The 19,838-nt window shown below is 43.6% G+C and overlaps 1 protein-coding gene across 2 annotated transcripts in view; it reads left to right on the top strand.

Moving 5' to 3' along the window:
• Positions 1 to 80: 80 nt before the first annotated feature.
• The window catches only part of NPR3 (natriuretic peptide receptor 3), an 82,174-nt gene continuing 62,416 nt past the window's right edge, over positions 81 to 19,838 (top strand). For both annotated transcript variants that reach the window (XM_080372593.1, XM_080372592.1), the window contains exon 1: positions 81 to 17,958. In XM_080372593.1, coding sequence (XP_080228719.1) covers positions 17,253 to 17,958 — 706 coding nt within the window. In that variant the 5' untranslated portion in view covers positions 81 to 17,252. The remainder of the gene's footprint in view (positions 17,959 to 19,838) is intronic.

Raw genomic sequence — 19,838 nt, 5'->3', positions numbered from 1 at the left:
GGCCAATGGGGCCTGGGGGCCGCGCAGGGCCGCGCTGCCACGGGGCGTGGGGCCGGGGCGGCGGCGCGGTGCGGAGGGGCGCACTGCAGCTCAAGATGGCGGAGCCGCCGGCAGCGCCCGTGAGGGAGCGAAGGAGGGCCGTGGGGCCTGTGTCCCGCGCCATTCGCTCCAACGGAGTGATACTGTATGAATTCACTTTAGGATAGAATAAACCTTGTAGCTAAAATATACTGAATATAAGAAATACATTCTGATGAAACTAGTAGTTGCACAACAAAAGCTGCTATGAAATCCTCTGTACAGCCCTGTACCAAGGCTAAGAACTTAGATTAACTCAAAGAATGTAGGTATAGTAATTAGGTCATGTAACCATAGTCTGAAAGAAATAATGAAATAACTGATGAAAGGAGTCTGTTTCTTTAACTTTCTCTAACAAGGGGCCTGTTTATAAGTTATCTAGAGGGAGCGACTAAAAGAAACAAGCAGAAGAAACAGATGGTCGACAAGGCCATAAATTAGCTCAGACCGATAAGAACACCGCAAACTTGCAAACCCATCACATACCAGGCAAAAGGTGAAAAGTACACCATGAGGAAGACATACGGTCTTCCCCCCGGAGACCCCTGCCCACAATTCTTGGAGGAATTTGCGCAAGTGCAAAGGACTGATAAGCTAATTAACATACGAAGAGAGAGTGGGCGGGGTTATGTAATGAATATGTATATGCGTTGATTGAATATTCATTGTTTTATTGTATAAATATAAGACAGTTAACTTTAGACATGCACGTTAGGCGGAAGAGTCCCCCGTGCACCCAGCGCTGCCAATAAAGGATACTCAGTCACTAAGAAATTCTGACTTCGTTCTTTAAATCAGGAGAGACGCTGAACGACCCCTCACCCACCCGCAGGGCCGCAGGGTCCTGCGGGGGTGGCAAGGGGCTGAGAGACCGGGTAGCGCTCAGGGAGACCTGCCGCCATTCCTCCGAGGCAAAGTCAGGGATGGGCCAGCTAATGGGAGTACTCTGCGAAGGAGGAGAAAATAACACAAAAATCGGACAGGCTAATGTCTGATTTCTCAGGGGAAAAAAAAGTGGAAGAGATTCTGAGGAGAATCTGTCTGAATTCTGTCACACCTGGGTGGCCTGAGTGTGGCTGCTTTGATCAACACCGCCCTGAGGGGAGGCTTGGCTCGGGGCACCAGGCTGCCGGCATCTGTAAGAAAAGCATGTGATATTCAGGCAAGGCTTTTTGGTCTGTAAACTTCGTTGCCTTCTCTCCGTGTTGGTTTTATATAATAATAGTAAGTAATAGTTTTGTTTAGGAAAATTTACTTTCTCTCAGCACATTCTCACGGTGGGTATGGACCTCGAGATCAGTCAGTCCCAAGGCCTTACCTGCACTTGGGGTACTAACTCAGTAGCCTGGTTTAAGGACGGTGTTTATTACAAGATGCCATGTCTCCAAGAAATCCTGGTGTAGTGTCATTACTTTATAGTGTCTAAATCTGGGGTCAGGGTTATGTCTTGGACCACTGGTGCCCACAGAGCACCAAATGCCAGTTCTGTCGCCTGTAATAGCTGTTTCCTCTTCATCTGCAGCAATGACCTGGGATTTTGGGGTGTTTCAGTCAGCTCAGCTGTGGTCACATGGATGTCAGAGCACCTCAGACTCCACGGACGTAGGTGCTGTAAGAAAAACGTTCAGGAAAAATAGGCAGTTTTGTACAGCTTCCAAATAGCGGCTATGTAGACCTGGAGGATGGCGGAGAGAACATCATCACGTTACTTGACCACAAATGTAGAGGCTTAAAAAATAATTCAAATATTTTTATACTTTTTAAAATGTTAAAATGTGAAGGTGTAGTAAGTATTAACTTAAGGACAGAATTGGGCCTAGGCCTGAATAATTTATTTACTGTCTAAAAGTAAGATATTAACACCATAAGTATTAGCAAAACCATTTCCTAAACAGCTACATCTAATAATATATGTAAGAAGTTGTGTAGCAATGCCATGTTTAATAATACAAAGGATATTTGTTTTCAAATACTAATTTTTAAATTTGCAATAACCTTTTAATATTTTTTTTTAATTATGGACGAATTACAAGTGTCTAAGAGACAGCACATTGCAAAATTTGTAGATAAATTATCTAATGCCAAAATGAACAAAAACCTATACCAATACGGTTAAAGTGAAAAGGTGATTTATTTCCAAAGCAATCGGGAGAGCTGCAGGAGATCTGTCCCTTTTGCCAGGAGATGGCAGCAGCGAAACACACTGTGCTAACGTGAAACATTCTGCAGGACACCCTGTTCACAGCTCTTAGCTTTAGGTAACAGGATTTATGGCGTAAAATTCAAACTAAATGACATTTACTGGCTTTGCTCTTAAGCAGCGTAACTAAAGATATGTGACTGAAACGACTGGACTCTAAGCCAGTGTAAATTGATTCCAGTTGCTTTAATGATTATCACCAAGTGAACGAATGGATATTTCTGTTTCATTTGAGGTTTGTAGGAAAAAATGTGGTCGGAAAGTTTGATTGCAATTGCAGTGTCATTTGACGTATATTTCACTTAGAAAAACTAAAAGTCAAAATGAAATCAAAATGAAAAATAAAATTTTTAAAAAATAATCAAAATTTAAGAAAAAATATTTTTAAAAAGCTTATCAGAATTGTAAAAAGGAGAACAGAGCAAAAAAGAGGGAGAAACAAAAGGTAAATGAATGTACAAGGAACTGAGGAAGGGGAAACACATGATATTTTCAGAAAAATATTTTGCAACCTATAACACAATTTACTTGCACCAGCTGCTCTAGGGAAACGCGTCTAACTTGTGGTGCAGCACTGGCCTTTCTGTAAAGCGTCTTGAGTTTGTTTGTATCTGGTGTACATTAAATCAACTCTATTCACTGTAGAATATTTACTAACTTTGCAAACTCCCACCTGATTTGAAAATCAAACTGTATGAAAGTTACTCATTTACAGCCAGGGTTCAAAATATACCACTTGAATTCAAGGCCTAATGGATTTCCATAAATCCACATCAGGTGAAGAGCCATCAGCTCCCATTACAAAATTGTGCAAATATGGGAATCTCAGCTTTAAGGATTGAAATATGTTTGTGCCATTTTCTGCTGTATTAATTTCATCTGGGCTGATACAGCAAAGCAGCAGACTTAGCAAGCTTAGAAATGTATGTTCAGAATACAACAACACATGAAGTTAAATAAAAAAAAATAAAGTTGACATTAAAATACTTGTGAAAGTAAATGAAGTCCTGATTCAAACTGGAACATGCTAGGAAAACTGAACCTGAGCCTTGGCTTTTGAGTTTTTCAGCTTTTGTGCCTTATTATTAAAAGAAAATAGTTATCTTTTTAGGAGGATAAGAAGAACAACTGATATTTCATGCAAAGAAGTTGACCGGTTTTATTTTGTTTTTATATCTGTGATGTCTTCATATACAGCCACCACAGTATGTAGCCCAGTAGTCTTCATGGTGCAAAGAGGTTTGCCGTATCTACCAGGCATTTTTCTACTTTTGATGTGTGCTTATGCTTGCTAGGGAGAAAATCCTTAGCAACAGCAGATATCCCACTGACCTGTTGTAGTCTAGACGCACACTGCACAGTGGCAGCCTTGCCCAACCTGTATCCCAGGATACAGGTCCTCTTCAATTGCCCCTCTTGCCACAGCTCCTCCACACCTGCAGCTGCAGAGGTTGCATTTAAATTACTCAGGTTCAGTTTATTCTCTACTACTAAGCAGATTTTTGGAGTAAAACCCAATAAGGTTGTATTTGGTCAAATGTAGGAGACATCCAGTTTCAGTGTTCAGAGTTACAGATGCTGGAATCACAGGTCACAAATTCTAGGTGAGACTTAAAACCAGGGTTTGCTCCTTGACATCAGATGAGCGTCAGACTCCTAGTAGGACTCCTTAGGTCTTTTAAAGAAGTGAGATGCTGGGTGATTTCCTCCCCCCTCCCCCCCCCCCCCCCCCCCCGCCCCTTTTCTTTTCCCCCAACAAGACTAGATTTAGCTTTCTACTTCTTCATAACAAACATACCATTGATAACTCGTGTCTAATATTTCTCCTGCATCTCAGATTTACCCCTACTTCAGTTGCCTAAAAAGTTTTAGCATACTTACAGCTGAGTCAACAAAATTTTGTTATCTCGCATCATGAGAAGTCATAGGCATACATTCATTCAGTTAAACTCGGATCTTTCTTGTGTTCTTTTCACAGAGATCCTACATGCCATTTGGGGGAGCACATTACTAACCCAAGTGTCATACTTAGGTTTAAGATACTTTTCCAGGCCTTTAGGTTAAACTACTCTCTCTTCACCATATTACAGCAGGTTACTCCTATTTTCCAGTAAGATTTGCACTTTAAAACATAAAACTATTGTTTGTTTTTAACTTAAATTTTGTTTGAATATTGGTGTCAGAAAAAGATGTGCTCTCTGCAGTTGTGCAGGTCTGTGACTCCCACTCTGGTCTCCACTGTCAGTCTTGTGGCTGGGCTGTGAGATGGGGTTTCAGAGCTCCTGCCTTCCATTTCCTATTCTTTGGTGAAGATAAAACAGTGAGGCAGTAGCCATTTAAAGAGGGAAATAAAATATTAGCAATTTAATATGCTGAGGAGGAGGGGTGATAAACTGAAAAAATTAAAATCACGTGTCCTTACCTGTCCTTAATCACAGTGTACAATACTACAGTGAACTAATGTTAACAATCCAACTGATACAACAATTTTGCCAAACTTCTGGCACTTGGATGCACCCTTGGGTTTTGCACCTAAATTTAAACTAGCTTTCACTATAATTGAACATCACCAAGCTATTCTACTACATAATTTTTTCTTTTTTGCTTATATATGGGATTTTCCAGAATCCAAAATACTTTTTGGGCAACCTTTTCTCCCTGACAAAAACCTATTGGGGTTCATGGTAGTGTGTATTTCAGACTTTAAAGTCTGAAAGCATGATTTGTTTCAGATTATTTTTGTAATAATGGAGTTCCAATTTCTGAAGGACTTGTTTCCCATGTAATTTAGTGCTGATGTTTTTTCACCTAAGAATACTGTTTTCTGTGCCTGTAACAGTAGACCACGGATATATTTACATAATACCTATACAATGAAAAGTTAAATTTCATAATTTATGACATTTCAAAAATAATTAGCACAAAAATAATTAGCCTGATCAGACATCCTTCCTGATACTCTTAACAGCAAAAGTAGTGATTTGCACATTATAGAGACCAAACTGTTCCTTCATCTTCTCTGTGAGCAGAGTCCTCCATGCCATGGCATGACGTGGCACATGGAGGTATTTCCTACATAACACAATTAGAAACAAGAAATGCATTTCTGAAACATTCCTCTGATACACTCTAACCATTGATTTTCCAAATTTGATTTCTTACTCCAAGCAATCTCCATCATACTGCATAGCACTGGAAATGATCTCCAAATACCAAAGGACAAAAATTTCTTGCATCAGTATCTCCTGCAAGCTCCATCAGACAATTTTCAGGGGAAATGGCAGACAACACAGGGAAAGCAGATGTTGCATTCTAGGGTTTTGTTTCCTTGGAACATATTTTTCATTGCAGTTATGACTTAATTTCACATTGAAATATATTTTATTTTAAAAGTATGCTCTCAGTTTCTCTTTTTAGCCATGATTCAAATGTTCTGGTGATCTTCTCATTAACATCTCTTTTTAACGATGTTTCATGGACATAATCCAATAACATGGCTTCAAATAAACACATGAAAGCTGATGAAGAGAGGGACATCTTAACTGTGAATTTTGTCAAACCTCTTGTGACAAGTTATATGAAAGCTTTTTCCTTTGTGTCCTTTACACTTGAAAGTATTTGGAATCTTACTAGCTGCCAGAAGATGGATTCCTGAGGGACTCCATTGTTATGCGCTGATCAGAGGAAAAAGATATTCCAAAGGAAGATACAAAGTTTTATTTATTCACAGTTTACCTAGAAGAATGGGATGAGACATCTTGGCAATAGCATGGAATATTAAACACAGCTGATCACTATCTTTAAAACATCTGCTCCATATGGAAGAACCACAATATCTCTTTTCAGTCTTCTCTTTTCTAGACTAAGCAAACTTAACTTTTGAACCTGTCTCAGGGGGACATGCTTCCAGACTCTGGTTCTTCCCTTCTGAACTCTCCAGTTTGTCTGTGTTTCTTTCAAATAATGATCAAAGTGAACATAGTACTCCTGCAGAGCAGACAGGGGTATTGCTCAGACCTAACATACAGCACTTCAGCTAATACAACAGCATCGTATTGCTCACTGCCCTTCAGCTGGTGGCTCTTTAGGATAAGCAGTGCTGTTCCATATGGTGTTCAGCTTTTTTGTACACTTTTCCAAAGGGCAAAGCACTGGACATTATTAAATTGATGGTGTGAGTTCAAACTACCTCTTCATTTTTCAAAATTTTCAAGTATTTTTTAGTCATCTTTCATCTTGACATATCCACAGATTTTTAACTACATTAACTATTTTTTTAACTACATTTAACCTCATTTTAACTACATTTAACTACTCTTTCCTCCTTCGTATACCTCACGACCTGCTGGACAAGAGCCAAACACAGGCTAGAACCAGCTTGAAATACCCTTCTGGTTTAACAGAGTTTCATCTAATCGTGCCAGTGTTCAGTAACTAATGCAGCCTATGCTAGTACAGACCTTTTTGTTTCAATAAAGTGATTATTTTCACAGTTAGATGCACTTCTCATTGCTCTCATGTCTCTTCTGATGTCTTCCCATTCATCTGTCACGATTCTGGCTCTGTCTTCACATGATCTCGCATACCTGGAAGGCACTGCATCATTCATTGCATGTAGCACATACTTACACAGCCTGTGCTGCTAGGCTGTGTACATAAAGCTTTTCTTCCACAAACATCATAGAGTCAGTCACTGCTTGAAACAACAGTACTGTTTAATGTTGGCAGCAAGGGTAAACCACAAGAGAAAGAAAGATGGTAAAAAAAGATACTGTCTACATATATGTTTGTTTTATCTTCTAGATCCCTAGGTCAAATAAGCCATCTGGGTGCAGCTGCCTTGGAGTAAGAAATTTGTTATTGTAGCTCATCTGGAGCTGTTTTCTTCACCAGAAATTATCACCCTTTCCAGTCTTGTAGCATTTCTTCATGTGGAGCCACTTCCTAGCGTGGTTCTCTCAAAATGGCTTGGTTTGGCAGAAACACCTTTTACACTCAAATGATACTGACAGAATGAGGGCAAGTAGCAATTACGCAATGCGGTTGTCCTGGCATACCTGAAAGGACAGTAAACTCTGGCAGCAGGACCCAGCCAGCTAGGGGCTGGAGACCCATCCCCAAAGCCTCTTCTTTCAGATCAGTGACTGCCAGAATGGGTGTGACCTCAAGACATTTTTCCCCCTTTTTATTTTCACTCATGCAGTCCAATTGATTTCGACAAGAACAGTTGTGTACAAAAACCAGAACGGTTCCACTTCAGCTATAAATTACATTGGGGTCTTGTTGTCCTCTGTCCTACACTGGACCAGCTCCTGACTTTGAGAGAACAAAGTTGGCCAAACTCATCTTCCTAAAAAGAGCTCTCTGATATTAAAAAAAACCAAACAGTGTAACAATTAAAGTTGAAGAAAAATGTAATTAAACCCTGGTATTTTCTGTCCTTGTTTTCTTATGTGAAAACTGCTGGGAAAATTTAAGAGAAGTGTGAAAACACTTACTTCTTCAGAAAGATGTCTAATTCTTGCTAACATGTCCATAGTTGCATGTTTGCTCTTTCTGTCTGCTTTGGCAGCAAAAGATGGGGAGGAAGCTGGGGTTTTTTTTACAAATATAAGGAATGTTTCTGTCCTTTTGATGTTAGTCTACAGATGCACGTACAGGAGAATGAGAAACATTTTCAAGCAGGGATTTTTTGTGTGGGTGGGTGTCGGTGGTTGGGTGGGGGTGGAGGTGGGGAAGAACAAGTAGGCCGTTAGGAAATACTTGGTAAACTGCATATGATGAGGACATCACTTCCTAGAGGTCTCTGTGGACACCTCCATTTCCTCTTCCTCTGCTTCTAGTGGTTTGAAGAAGTGATCAGTTCTGCACTGCCAAGTTCCTGCCTTCTAGCAGGAACTAGAACCTGCTGTGAACCTCTGCACAGTTTGTTTGTTGACTTCTTATCCATCTCGGTGAAACTAAAAGACATTAAGTGATGTATGAAATGCCCACTTCCTCATTAAATGTAAGATCTCTTTTGACTTGCTTTGGTGTGTAACACTTTATTGACTACTGCTATCCCACCCTTCGGCCTGTGCTGTTTTCATTACTCTGCCGTGTCTTCCTCCATCCATCCGTTTGTTCCTGGAGCCTTTGTGCTTCTCTCTCAGTAATCTCAAATCTTCCCATTCCAGTGATGTGATGAAAAATGACAAATGTGTATTCCACCAAGCCCATACATTCATTTTTTATTACACTAGTGCTTTAATAAACTAAAAATGACAGAACTCCTGAAGCACATATTTAATTAAATATTTTAAATATTTCAAAAATCAGCTCACTGGATCAAGATCTGTCAGTAGTATTGAAAGTTATTTTTTCCATGCTTTCCCCATAATTTAATCAGTAATTAACGTGCAGGAGAAAAGACATACAGAGATTTTGGTGCTAACGCCAGCTCAAAGGAATTCCTGCCTCCCATCTCTGGCAGCTTGCTGTTGTTCTTTCAGATCTTTTGCTCTGCCATGTCAACACAACTGCAAACCATATCAGTGAACTGATCTGGCTTAAAAAATAATCCACATTGTCCCTCAGAATGTTCTTAATCAGTTACTGGTCTGATATTAGTATGTAAACTGATACTACCTGTAGTGTTGAATTTCCAGCCAAAATGTAAATGTCTGGTTTCTTTACTTCATGAGACTTCTTTTCCATTTGTATGGGAACACAGGTGAAAGTAGCACATCAGAACAGTTCCTGAATTGAGATTACACATAACAGCAATCCAGCTCTTTGGCTGACGGTAGATCTGGGATATCTGATCCCAGCTCTGTTTTTGAGGGGGACAGGGACGATGTTTCTAACTTTTCCTTTACAAGCCATATAGGTACCTGTTGTAGAGCTCCTAAATCTTGAGCAGAAATGATCTTTGCTCTCCAAAGCCTTTGAAGTCCTCTGGACAGAATTGCTGTGGTGTTGGTAAGGCACAGCAGGCATTTGTATTTCAGCACTCACTACTTACCTCAAACTATGATATGATTCTTTGATGGAAATGAATGCACATGAGGAACAAGGTGGCCATTGTCCCATGCACTTCAGCAGTGACCATCCAAGGCTGAACTGAGCCCAGGAAAGAGTCCAAGGTACTTACATTAGTAAAATCCCAGAGACAAATTTTGCAGGTGTTGTTCCAAGACTTGGAAATGAAAACAAAAGTGAAAATCACAGTATCACTTGGATCTACACCAAGACAATTTATCCTTCTAATTCAGTTAGCATAAAGAATCTGTTCTATACCCAGATATTATCTATAAATACAGAAACTGGTTGTGGAAGAGGAAGGTATGTTTTGGAGAGGCAATATGAGTTGCGGATACTTTATGAGGTTACACTTCTAAAAAGAAGGCAATAATTGCTTTCTCAATATTTCTCTCCTCTCTGAAAATACTTGGAAGAACAGAGGATGTGTGAGGACCAAGAAGTAACCTCCTAGAGCTCAGATCAAGTCAGTGGAGTCTGGTGGACTGGCCTCTCGTTTCTGTGGAGATAGTTTGACTGGAGGCACCTGCTTCCAGATGTTCAGGGTATTGGCCCCTTTTTTTACAGAATGACAATATAAGTCCTGTTGCACACTGCATTTTGCCATTGTTCAGAGATTTTTTAGAGCAAAAGATAAAATACTTTTTTACCTAGCAATAGGAACTAGCCAAGATTTCATCCAAAGTATAATGCCATAATTCCTCGTGATTCATCATCACTGTCAAAGTTTCAGGCATAGATCTAGTCTGTCAACCCATAAACAAGGCGCTTCTTCCACTTTCATAGGGAAATATTTTCACTTTTTTTTTTTGGGGGGGGGGTAGTTTTAATCTCGCTGCAAGAAAGTGGAACTCTACTGTTTATTCCTTTTGGGGAATTCTTTTCCTTTTTTCTTGAAGTTCACTTGATGACAAGTCGCTTGATCAGGCATAGCTTTCCAATGGCAGTACCACATTACGTATTTTCAAGAGATAAAGCCAGCCAACGTTCTGAATTTTGTAGATACTTCAACTTAAACTCGGACTACACTTAGACTTTTACAAGTAATTCCCTTATAAAGAAAAAAACCTTGACTGACCAATATCTGGGACCAGCTCAGAATTAAGATTTGTATTTTAAAAGCCTCTGTCAACTGTTTCCAACACCTTTTACCGAACAACTTTTACAGTAGAGCATTGTATTACCCACAAATTTGCAATAAACCCACAAGAGCACAGGCTCTTGTTTGAGGTACAGAAATGACACCTGCACCACATCAATGACCATACGTACAGTCAGTGCACTTTTTCATGTGTGGATTTATGAGTAATGCCATTGCCCATGAGGCCTAACCCTGTTTTCCACTTTTGACCTGGGTTATGCTCAGCCTGATCAGTCACTTCAAATTTCCTCTTTTGCTTTTCAGGGAAGCTCACAAGCATTGCACTGCTTCTGAGTGTCTGTGAACCAGTGGCACTGGTTCAACACCATTCAAGCTCTTCTGTAGCACACCACCTCCCAAATTTTATGGTGAGAATGGGGTGACTTGCATTTGTACAGGTATACTTGGCTTTCATTGGCAGCTAATTACCTTCAAAGTTGATGCTGGCAATTGATGCTCTGCTGGTTCTTTTCAATAAGGCCATGTTAACAAATGAGTCCATGATTTCTGGTTGGCCTTTGAACTCTTACACCTTTACTTGTCCTGCTGCTTGCTGCCAGTATAATGTCAGAGGCTACAGTCTGCAGATGCTGTGAAACTCAGTTCAATAGGTGCACATCTATACATAATAAGAAGACCAAGTTCTCCCTAGCACAGTTTTATAATTAAAAAACCTGCAAATATAACATACTTTCTTATTATTAATCAGAATCATTAAAGAAAATGGTCCAAACTGAATATAAAATGTAAGGATCGGTTCCTGTAATCCAGGGTGTTTTCTTTCTACAAAGCATGTGAAGTACTTTGGGAAATCTCTGATAGGACACTGATAAGGATTGTTCTGCCCAGCAGTCCCTGCAGAACTGCCAGCACTGCAGTGTCTGAGGAGGAGGCAGAAGAATCAGTCCAGCTTTCCCCTGGACTATGCAAAGAAAACAAAATGAGCCTTCCTCGTGTTATTTCTGATATCCTCATCTAGCAGTCTGGAGCACCTGAGGTGCCTCAAAGTCCTGGCCCAAAGCAAGTGTATTCATCCCTGTGGTGTCATGTATGTGCCGTTGGGTCACCAGTTGGATATGGCGTTGGGGTGGGGATAAAGCTCAGTTCCTGGGTACTGACAGTGCAGGTACAACATGATAAGCAAGTTGCAAAGGGATGGTGCGCACGTCGGGGAGGGGAAATCTTGTATTTATACTGTTAACCTTTTGCTGCTTGTAGGACTGCTTGTAGGAACATCAGTCTTCCTAACCTTAGAATTCACACCTGGCTAAACACAAACACATTTTCATGTGCCTATCCCTCACACACAGGCTCCGCCCCCCCCCCCCCCCCCCCCCCTCAAATTGAGGGTCTGAGTCAGAAAGCAGTTGCCAGAGTTTTTTGTGGGTGTAAGGCAATGAGTATTTCCTTAATTTCTTTAGGAATGGCCAAGCTTTTCCAGCTGAAGTTAGAATAAGATTAAGAACAGCAACAACAACAAAAAAAAAGCCATGGTAGACACATCTCCTGAAAACTTGAACCCAGACTGTTAATGTTCAACCAAAATGATATGCAACTGAAAACAGTGTCAATTTATATATAATGGTGGTATGTAACGCCATTATATAAGGGCAATATCAAGCAGGCTAGAGTAGGTAGAGCTAGCAACACTATAATAGCTAAGATACTTTATGCTGTATTTGTTAAAAACTATGAACTTTTCCATAGTAATGTCTTTTTTAGCTTTCTTTCATTTTGGAAATGATAAACATAGGCATGGCCAAGTTACTGTTGCAGTTGCAAACATTCCTTGACTGCAGAAGCACAGGTAATTATTTTTTCATTAATACTGGTCATAGGGGAGGAAAGAAAAACATGCTTTTTAATAATCACTAAAGCAACAACTTCAATTTGGAAGTGGTAGGACTACTGAAGAGAAATTAACTTTGACTAGAAATATAATCTTGTGCACACAGTTCTTATTTCAAAACACTTCAAAAGATGATTTTGCCTGTCCCTTGTAGCACTTCCAGTGTTTCTTCCTGCAGTCATCAGAGGATAATCTTCCTGAGATGGGTGATGAGTTATAAGAAACTGAAAAATCCTACATACAATTTGTGACAATTTTACTGGCATCATAGAAATGAAAAACTATTTCTCCATGTTTTAAAATTAACATGGATCTGAATGAGGCCTATATTTCCTTGGCAATTTATCATATATTGAGACACATTCATTACCGAGGTGGACATTTTACAGATGAGAGCATTAATTGGAAAATAAACATGGAATGTAATTCTAACATGCTGACTTCATGGGTTGCTACTTTAAAATAGGGTTATTCTCACAATGTCACAAGCAAATCCTTTTTCTACCTTCAGCTTTTTTTTTATATAAAATATGTCAGAGCTGATTTATCCCTGCTATAATGCCAGATGGATTGACTTGAAAAGTAAGAGGAGAAGAAATGAGGTGACTGAAAGTGTATCATGGCACAACTAATCAGACATCTCTAGTTTAAGGTCATTAATGTTGTTCCCGCATGCAGTGAAGGGCAGTGCTTCAGGGAGTCTCCAAAGCCTTCTGATGGAAATGAAGGTATGGATCCAGTGTCTTCATTATAACTATATGAGGCACAGAAACAAGACTGTTACAAGACACACTTGCTGACTGTGATTCATACTGTATCAGTCTCAAGGTATTAATTTGGGACCTCCTGAAGTTCCTGTAATTCATACCAGTCGTCAATAATCTACGTTTGATAAATCAAGTATGTCCCTAACATGCCTACCTGTCATAATTCTTAGGCTGGACTGGAATCTCCCAAGACAATTCTGAGACCAGGATTTTTCTGTAAGACATGGCAGCTCTCCTGCATTTTGCCTGGAATATTATACCTCTGCAAAGATGGAATATTATATCTCTGCAAAGATTTCCTGATCTGTAGTCTTTCACCCTATCACATTCAATAGTGCCCTGTAGATACGAGGAAACACAGCAAGTACTGATTGGATTAAATTGGGTTATCGGGTTGTGTTTTAGTCCCATAATGTGTATGTTTTAAAGGAGTACATGCTTTTGAAATACTCCAGGAGCATGAGCAGAATCTGTGATTAATTGATGGCAGTGGTGTGGTGTGTGTGTCAGTCCTTTTCATCCCAGCAGCTGCTTTTACATAATTGAACAGCACATCTTTTGTGGGGCTGCATCTCAGCTCATCTTTCAGCATCAGTGGGAAAGGATGGGTAGGTGTACCACCTGTGTGGCTGTTGAGGACCATCAAGCCATGATCTTATCAGCATTAGTGAAGACAACCAGTGTAGTGGAGGAACGATCTTGAGATCGCCCTAAACCTCTGGGATACTGCAGTTTGCCTTCCTGAGTTCTGCTCTCCCCATTTGTAAAATAAAAATTAGATCTACCTGCCTGCCTTTACCTTACTTTGTGCTGTGAAGTGGGAGCTGTTAAGAGAGCAAGAGTAGTGAGTTCTGCCGAGTGTTATTAATGTATGTATGCTCATGTTTTACGTGTATAGTTTTGTCATCTTGTAGTTCTTGTGTACATATCTACACAGAAGTTGGTGTCAACTAAAAGAGGAACAAGTAAATACATCTCCTTCCCATTTATTTTTTTAGCATCATATTGGCTCATCTCGAGTCTTTGTGCTGTGGTATTTTCACTGGACAGCTGCATTGCATTTTTATATAAGTATACGAAGGTAAGACAAAAAGAGACACCCAGAAACATTATGTCACAGTAAGAAATCCCTTAGGCATGCTCCAGAAGATTCCTTGAAATGAAAAGAGAATAGGCTTCTTGAAAAAGAATCTGAAAGATTTTGAAAGTCCTAATGGCAGGATGTATTTGCAGCACGAATGATGTTAAAATATTTCATCTTTTCAGCCTCTAGGGGGGACTATGTTTTCAGCGAACCTGTCTGTGAAGAATTTCGCTAATCTGCAGCAGGCACTTCAGACTGTTGCTAATGCTAGCTGGAGTGAGTCAAGTGATTCTTGATTTGTTGTATGAGTTATTTCTGTGGGGGAAAATAGCCTGTGTCTGAAATGACTTTAGTCCTAAAGGGCCAGCCTGAAATCTTTGCTTTCGCTGCAGTCTGCGGGCATTCTGCCTGCTACCGATTCACCTCTGCAGGATTTGTTCCTATTAAAAAGCAGTTGTGTAGCTGAAAAAAATAATGCCTGTGGAGAAATGTCAGATTTATAGCTACAGAAAATACTGTAAGTGAACTAATGACGAGGTGGATTAAGTGGCATTTTGAATTGGGATTAACAAGTAAATTCTTGTGCATAACTTTCTGGCTCAGAAAAATAAATCAAGTCACAGGCTGGGATTCTTTATATAACCGCTTAGGGTGAAGGGGGAATAACTGAAATGTTCGTGACACTTTGGGCCTGCAGAGACACTGTAGCTCCCATCAGGCTGAATGCAATTGCTTAGGTGAGTAAGGGCCACATACTGTGGTCCAAATGTTTTTCTGAAAGCATTAAAATTGGTCTTTGATGCTACTACTGCTACACGGTACTGGCCAGATGCCTTTTGTTTCTTTTTTGCCTCATGTTGGCCCTGCTTCTCCCACTCTTATTCATTCCCAGCAGTACTTTACCTCACAAGGAGAAGCCAGTGTGAAGGGATGGCAGCCCTGTGATTTATGGGCTGACTATCTCTTCCATTGTGTTTACACAGCTTACACTCGAAAAAGGCAGCTAGGAGAGTATCGAGCTCACACATAAAATGAAAAAGATATTCTGGTGGGGGAAGGAGGGACTCAAGAGAGATCAGTCCAGATTCTGGTGTTTAAACACATCTGTAGGGTCACCATAAAGCAGTGACTACAAAGGTCAGCATTTCAAAATGTGTCTTAAGAAAATGTTTTTGCAAGCTTTGTGGTGAAGATGGCTGGCATGTTGTATATTGTAATATTCTGCTTAATCTCCGCTATGTTACATGGAGTCATTTACAACAAAAAATGCCTGACATAACTTACAGTACAGGAACATACAAAACCAGCTTTACCAGGGTGGTTGTTTATGTAATCTTCAAGAACGCTCTGAAGTTCAATTCAGTAATCAAATAAAACTACATGAGAGGCACATTTCTCAGAGACACTACCCATCTTTGAATTTCTGAGCTTCTTTATTTTACTGAGCCTTGTTAGATAAATGCTTCCCTCCAAAAAAGATTTTTTTGATGATTATTTCTGTACATCGTGTTATATGCTGTTTTCATTCCACTTCTCGGTTGTAATTGCACAAGCACTTCCAGCTTTCTTTTTTGTTAATCGAGGCATCTTAAAGGTGAGCAGATGGTCACCCCAGGAGTGCAGGTTTCCCATTCACAGACCACACCGAGAAGGCAGTAACAAAAGTAAGTTTACACATACTGCCCTGACAACGACCTCTGTGCTGAACTAAACAAACCCCTTCTGTAAAGCCGGGAGCAGTTCACTCACCTTTCGAATGCAAACCTGGCACTCTCTGAGTAACCATAAAACATCAAACCGTGCAGCCCTGCTCTGGGTTTGAGGATGCGTGCTGTTACAGGGCACAGAAAACTCCACAGAGAGCCATCTTTTAGGATTTTGCTGTCAAAAAGCATCAGGTATTCCAAAGCCTCTTTCACAAAACGTTTTGCACATTTCACATTGACTTTATTCCAAAGCAGGAGTCCATTTTAAAAGGATTTAAAAAACAAAATCTTAAGCATAGCAGCTTTACGGCCAGTAAGTAGGGTTGAACAGGGATGTATTTAACATGCTCTGACTAGGCAGTGTTGTGAAGGTAATTGAAAAAGTTTTCTTCCCCCCCCCCCAAGAAAATAATCTCAGAACAGGACTTGTTTCCTTCACCTCTGATGCTTGGTGCGTGAAATTGTGTCTCCGAGGCATGGCAGGTGGGAAGCGGCAGAAAACTGCATCTGGGCCTTCTTGGCACAGGGGGTCTCAGAAAGACCCCTGAAGGATACAGACAGGGGTCAGGGGTCCAGTGCCAGATTCTCCACAGGGTTATGCCGTCCCTGAGCACGGTCACCTTTCCTGGTGAGGCGCTGGCAGCCGGGCTGCCCTGGCTTACACACTGCCGCAGCACCTGCATCCCCCCGCGCTGATGCTGCCGTCCCCCCTTCCCCATAGCCCGCAGCTCTGCAGAGCACCGACCGCTGAGCCCTCGGCGGGGGCGGGGGGGCTCTCTCAAACGCTTCCCTCACGCATTGAAGCGCAGCTTAACCGAGCTGCAGCAACCCAAAAAAATATTTTAAAAAATAAAAGTGCAACGGGACCTCGGCCCCGATGGCAGGGTCCCGCTCGGCGGGGAAGGCGGCAGCCGAGCCGTCAGGCAGCCGAAAATCCATACATCAGCGTTACACGGGCGCTGAGCGCCCCCCGCCCCGCGGGGCCGCAGCCCCGGCCGGCGCAGAGGTGTGCGGCGGGGGGGCCGCCGGAGGGGGCGGGCGGCAGCGCCGGGGCCGGCTCCTCCCTGCGCACAAACCCGGCCGCGCCGCGCCGGGCGGGCGAGAGCCGCCGCCGCTCCCGCGCTACTTAAGCGGGGAGGGCGCAGCCCGGCAGCCCCGCGGGGGGATCCGGCGGGGGGGCGGGCGGGGGGCCGAGGCAAATCATCGTCGTAGTAATAACCGTCATCTATCTATACGAAACCAAGGAAAGCAGAGCCGAGATGCTCCGTCCGTGACCCGCAGGCGGGGGCAGGTTGTGAATTGGCCAAACACCTGAGAAATAAAGCACGACCGAACAATTTCGAGGCGGGCGGGGAAGGGGGGAGAAAAGTTCGCCGGAGCTCGGGCGTCTCGGGGGGGGCGGGCGCGATGCCGCCCTGGCTGCTCGGCAGCCTCTGCTGCGTGCTGGCGGCGCGGACGGCGCTGGGCGGCGGCCCCGCGGGCGCGGAGGCGGCGGCGGAGGAGAAGCTGATCCGGGTGCTGGTGCTGCTGCCGCAGGACGAGGCGTACCTCTTCTCGCTGGGGCGGGTGCGGCCGGCCATCGAGTACGCGGTGCGGAGCCTGCGGGAGAGCGGCGCCGGCTTGCCGCCCGGCTACGCCTTCCAGCTCACCTACGAGGACTCGGCGTGCGGCAACCGCGCCCTCTTCAGCCTGGTAGACATGGTGGCCCTGCAGCGCCGCCGCCCCGACCTGCTGCTGGGGCCCGTCTGCGAGTACGCGGCGGCGCCGGTGGCGCGGCTGGCGGCGCACTGGGACGTCCCCATGCTGTCGGCGGGGGCGCTGGCCGCCGGCTTCGGCGCCAAGGGCGGCGAGTACTCGCACCTCACCCGCGTCGCCCCCGCCTACGCCAAGATGGGCGAGATGCTGCTGGCCCTCTTCCGCCACCACCAGTGGAGCCGGGCCACGCTGCTCTACAGCGACAGCAACCCCGAGCGCAGCTGCTACTTCGCCATGGAGGGCGTCCATGTGGTGTTCCAGGAGGAGGCCTTCCACATGGCCGTGCACAGCTTCGACGAGAACAGCCGACACCTCGACCTTGACGACGTCGTCCGTGCCCTCCAGGCGGGTGAGAGGGGTGAGTGGCGACGGGGTGCCCGGCTTGGCTCCTCAGTGGCGTTCGGTGGTGGCTGGGGGCCAGGGCCAAGGCGCTGCGGCAGTGGGAGCATGGGGGAGGGAAGGTCCTGTGGGAGATCGGGGGTCCCGGCCAGTCCCCGCCTGTGGAGGGGCTCAGTGCAGTGCTCTGCTGGTGCCCCTGGGCCAGGCATGCCCCGGCGGATGGGGACAGCAGCCTCGAGCAGAAGCTGTGCCCACAGAACTTTGCTAGAGTTTTGCCTCCTGCAGCGAAGTGGGAGGCTGACCCTCAGGCACCGTGCTAGGAGGGCTTTGTGGCATTGTAAGGGATCAGCTTCCTGCCGGCAGTCTGGGTTACCCAAAATCACCCGCATCTGCGGAGCAGCAAACCTGTTGCTTATTCTCTGACATTTTTGCCATGACTTTCTGTAAGTTCAAAGTCTAAGCAATGATGTTTTCTTCTCACCCTGCTGTGCCTTGCAGCGGGGACCCTTTTCCCTGCTCCTGCTGTTGGAAGCTCTGTCGAGTACCTCGTAAATGACAAATGCGTTCAGGGGAAGTGGTCGTTTCAGCGGATGCATGGATGCGAAACCCATGAGTGAGTGCAGTAATATTGCCACCAACTGTTAGCAAAACACCATGGAGATAAATGGCTTGTAAAACATCCTGGAAAGTCATCCCTGGGCTGGATGAACTCGCTTTGCCTCATGAAGTAGTAAAACACTCAAAAAGTGCTTTGGGATGTGCAGATTTGTAGTTAGATGTGTTCTGAAGTGAGCTCTCACCAAGCAAAGCATGGGTACATGGGCTTTTCAAAAAGGCATTTTCTGTTACACGCTTTTGCCAGCCATAGGCTTGCCCAGTATGTTACTGCAAAAAAAAAAGAAAAAGTGTATTCCAGGAGTGAATCACAGGATCGAGTTAAAGTCCTCAGCTGTTTTCCAAAAGAGACGTAGGTGTGCAAAGTGCTTTTGTACAATTTTTGCATCCCTGGTTGTAGAACGTTAAAATAGCATAAAAATCAGACTGATAAAAGATCATGTTGTGTGAGACCGGCACAACTGGTGCGATGGTGCTGTAGGCTGCGGACAGAGCAGCCTTGCGCTGCTCATGTTGTTACACTGCAGAGAGTTGTTAATGTGCACAGGAGCGTGTGTGAGATGGCTGGGGACTAATAGCAGATGGCTCTTTAATTCTCTCTTCACAGAAGCAGGTGCTTAAAATAGAACTTTCCTAGTGAGTACCATTTGGGGGAATATACTGAATGGAGAGAAAGAAATCTGTAAGTGCTCGAGGGAACCACCGCTTGGGGAAAGATTTTATTTTTTTTTAATCAGCGTAACTTTTGTGTCTGTGGGGTGGGAGTATGTGTGTGGGGGGTGGTGGTGGTGGGGTGTGTGGTGTTCGGCTTTCCTGATGCTAAAAGCACAACAGCAAGCTTATGGCAGGAATAGATGAGTGTTTGCCCTTAGCCATAGGGAGCTGTGGCTATGCTGTGGGAACATAACTGATGGCTAAAGACCACCCTGCTCTTCAGACCATGCTAACAGTCGGGGAAGAGAGGCTTACTTTCAGCCTGGGTTTGAATGCCTTGTGGAGCCGAAACCTTTGATCTTGTATCATTCTGTAACTTGCAAATGACCGAACAAAAGCAGCCCTCTGTCTTCTTTCCCGCCCTTGTGCCCTGTGGGGTCCCTCCTTCCATCTCACCTCTTCATTTGTCCTCTGGCTCATGCCACTACTGTGAAATTCAGCAAGTGGGGCCATTCAGCTTCCACTTGTGCCTTTCTGACTTTAAAGACTGACTTGCAGGACTCACCTGGCACATTCCTTTGGGCATCAGGGGTGGTCCTGCTGCTCACGGCATCTTTCAGGTTATCAGAG

This window comes from Falco punctatus (genome assembly GCF_963210335.1).
Source record: "Falco punctatus genome assembly, chromosome: Z".
NCBI lineage: Eukaryota > Metazoa > Chordata > Aves > Falconiformes > Falconidae > Falco > Falco punctatus.
Note: the sequence above shows the minus strand (reverse complement) of the source record. Positions and strands in the feature narration are given on the sequence as shown.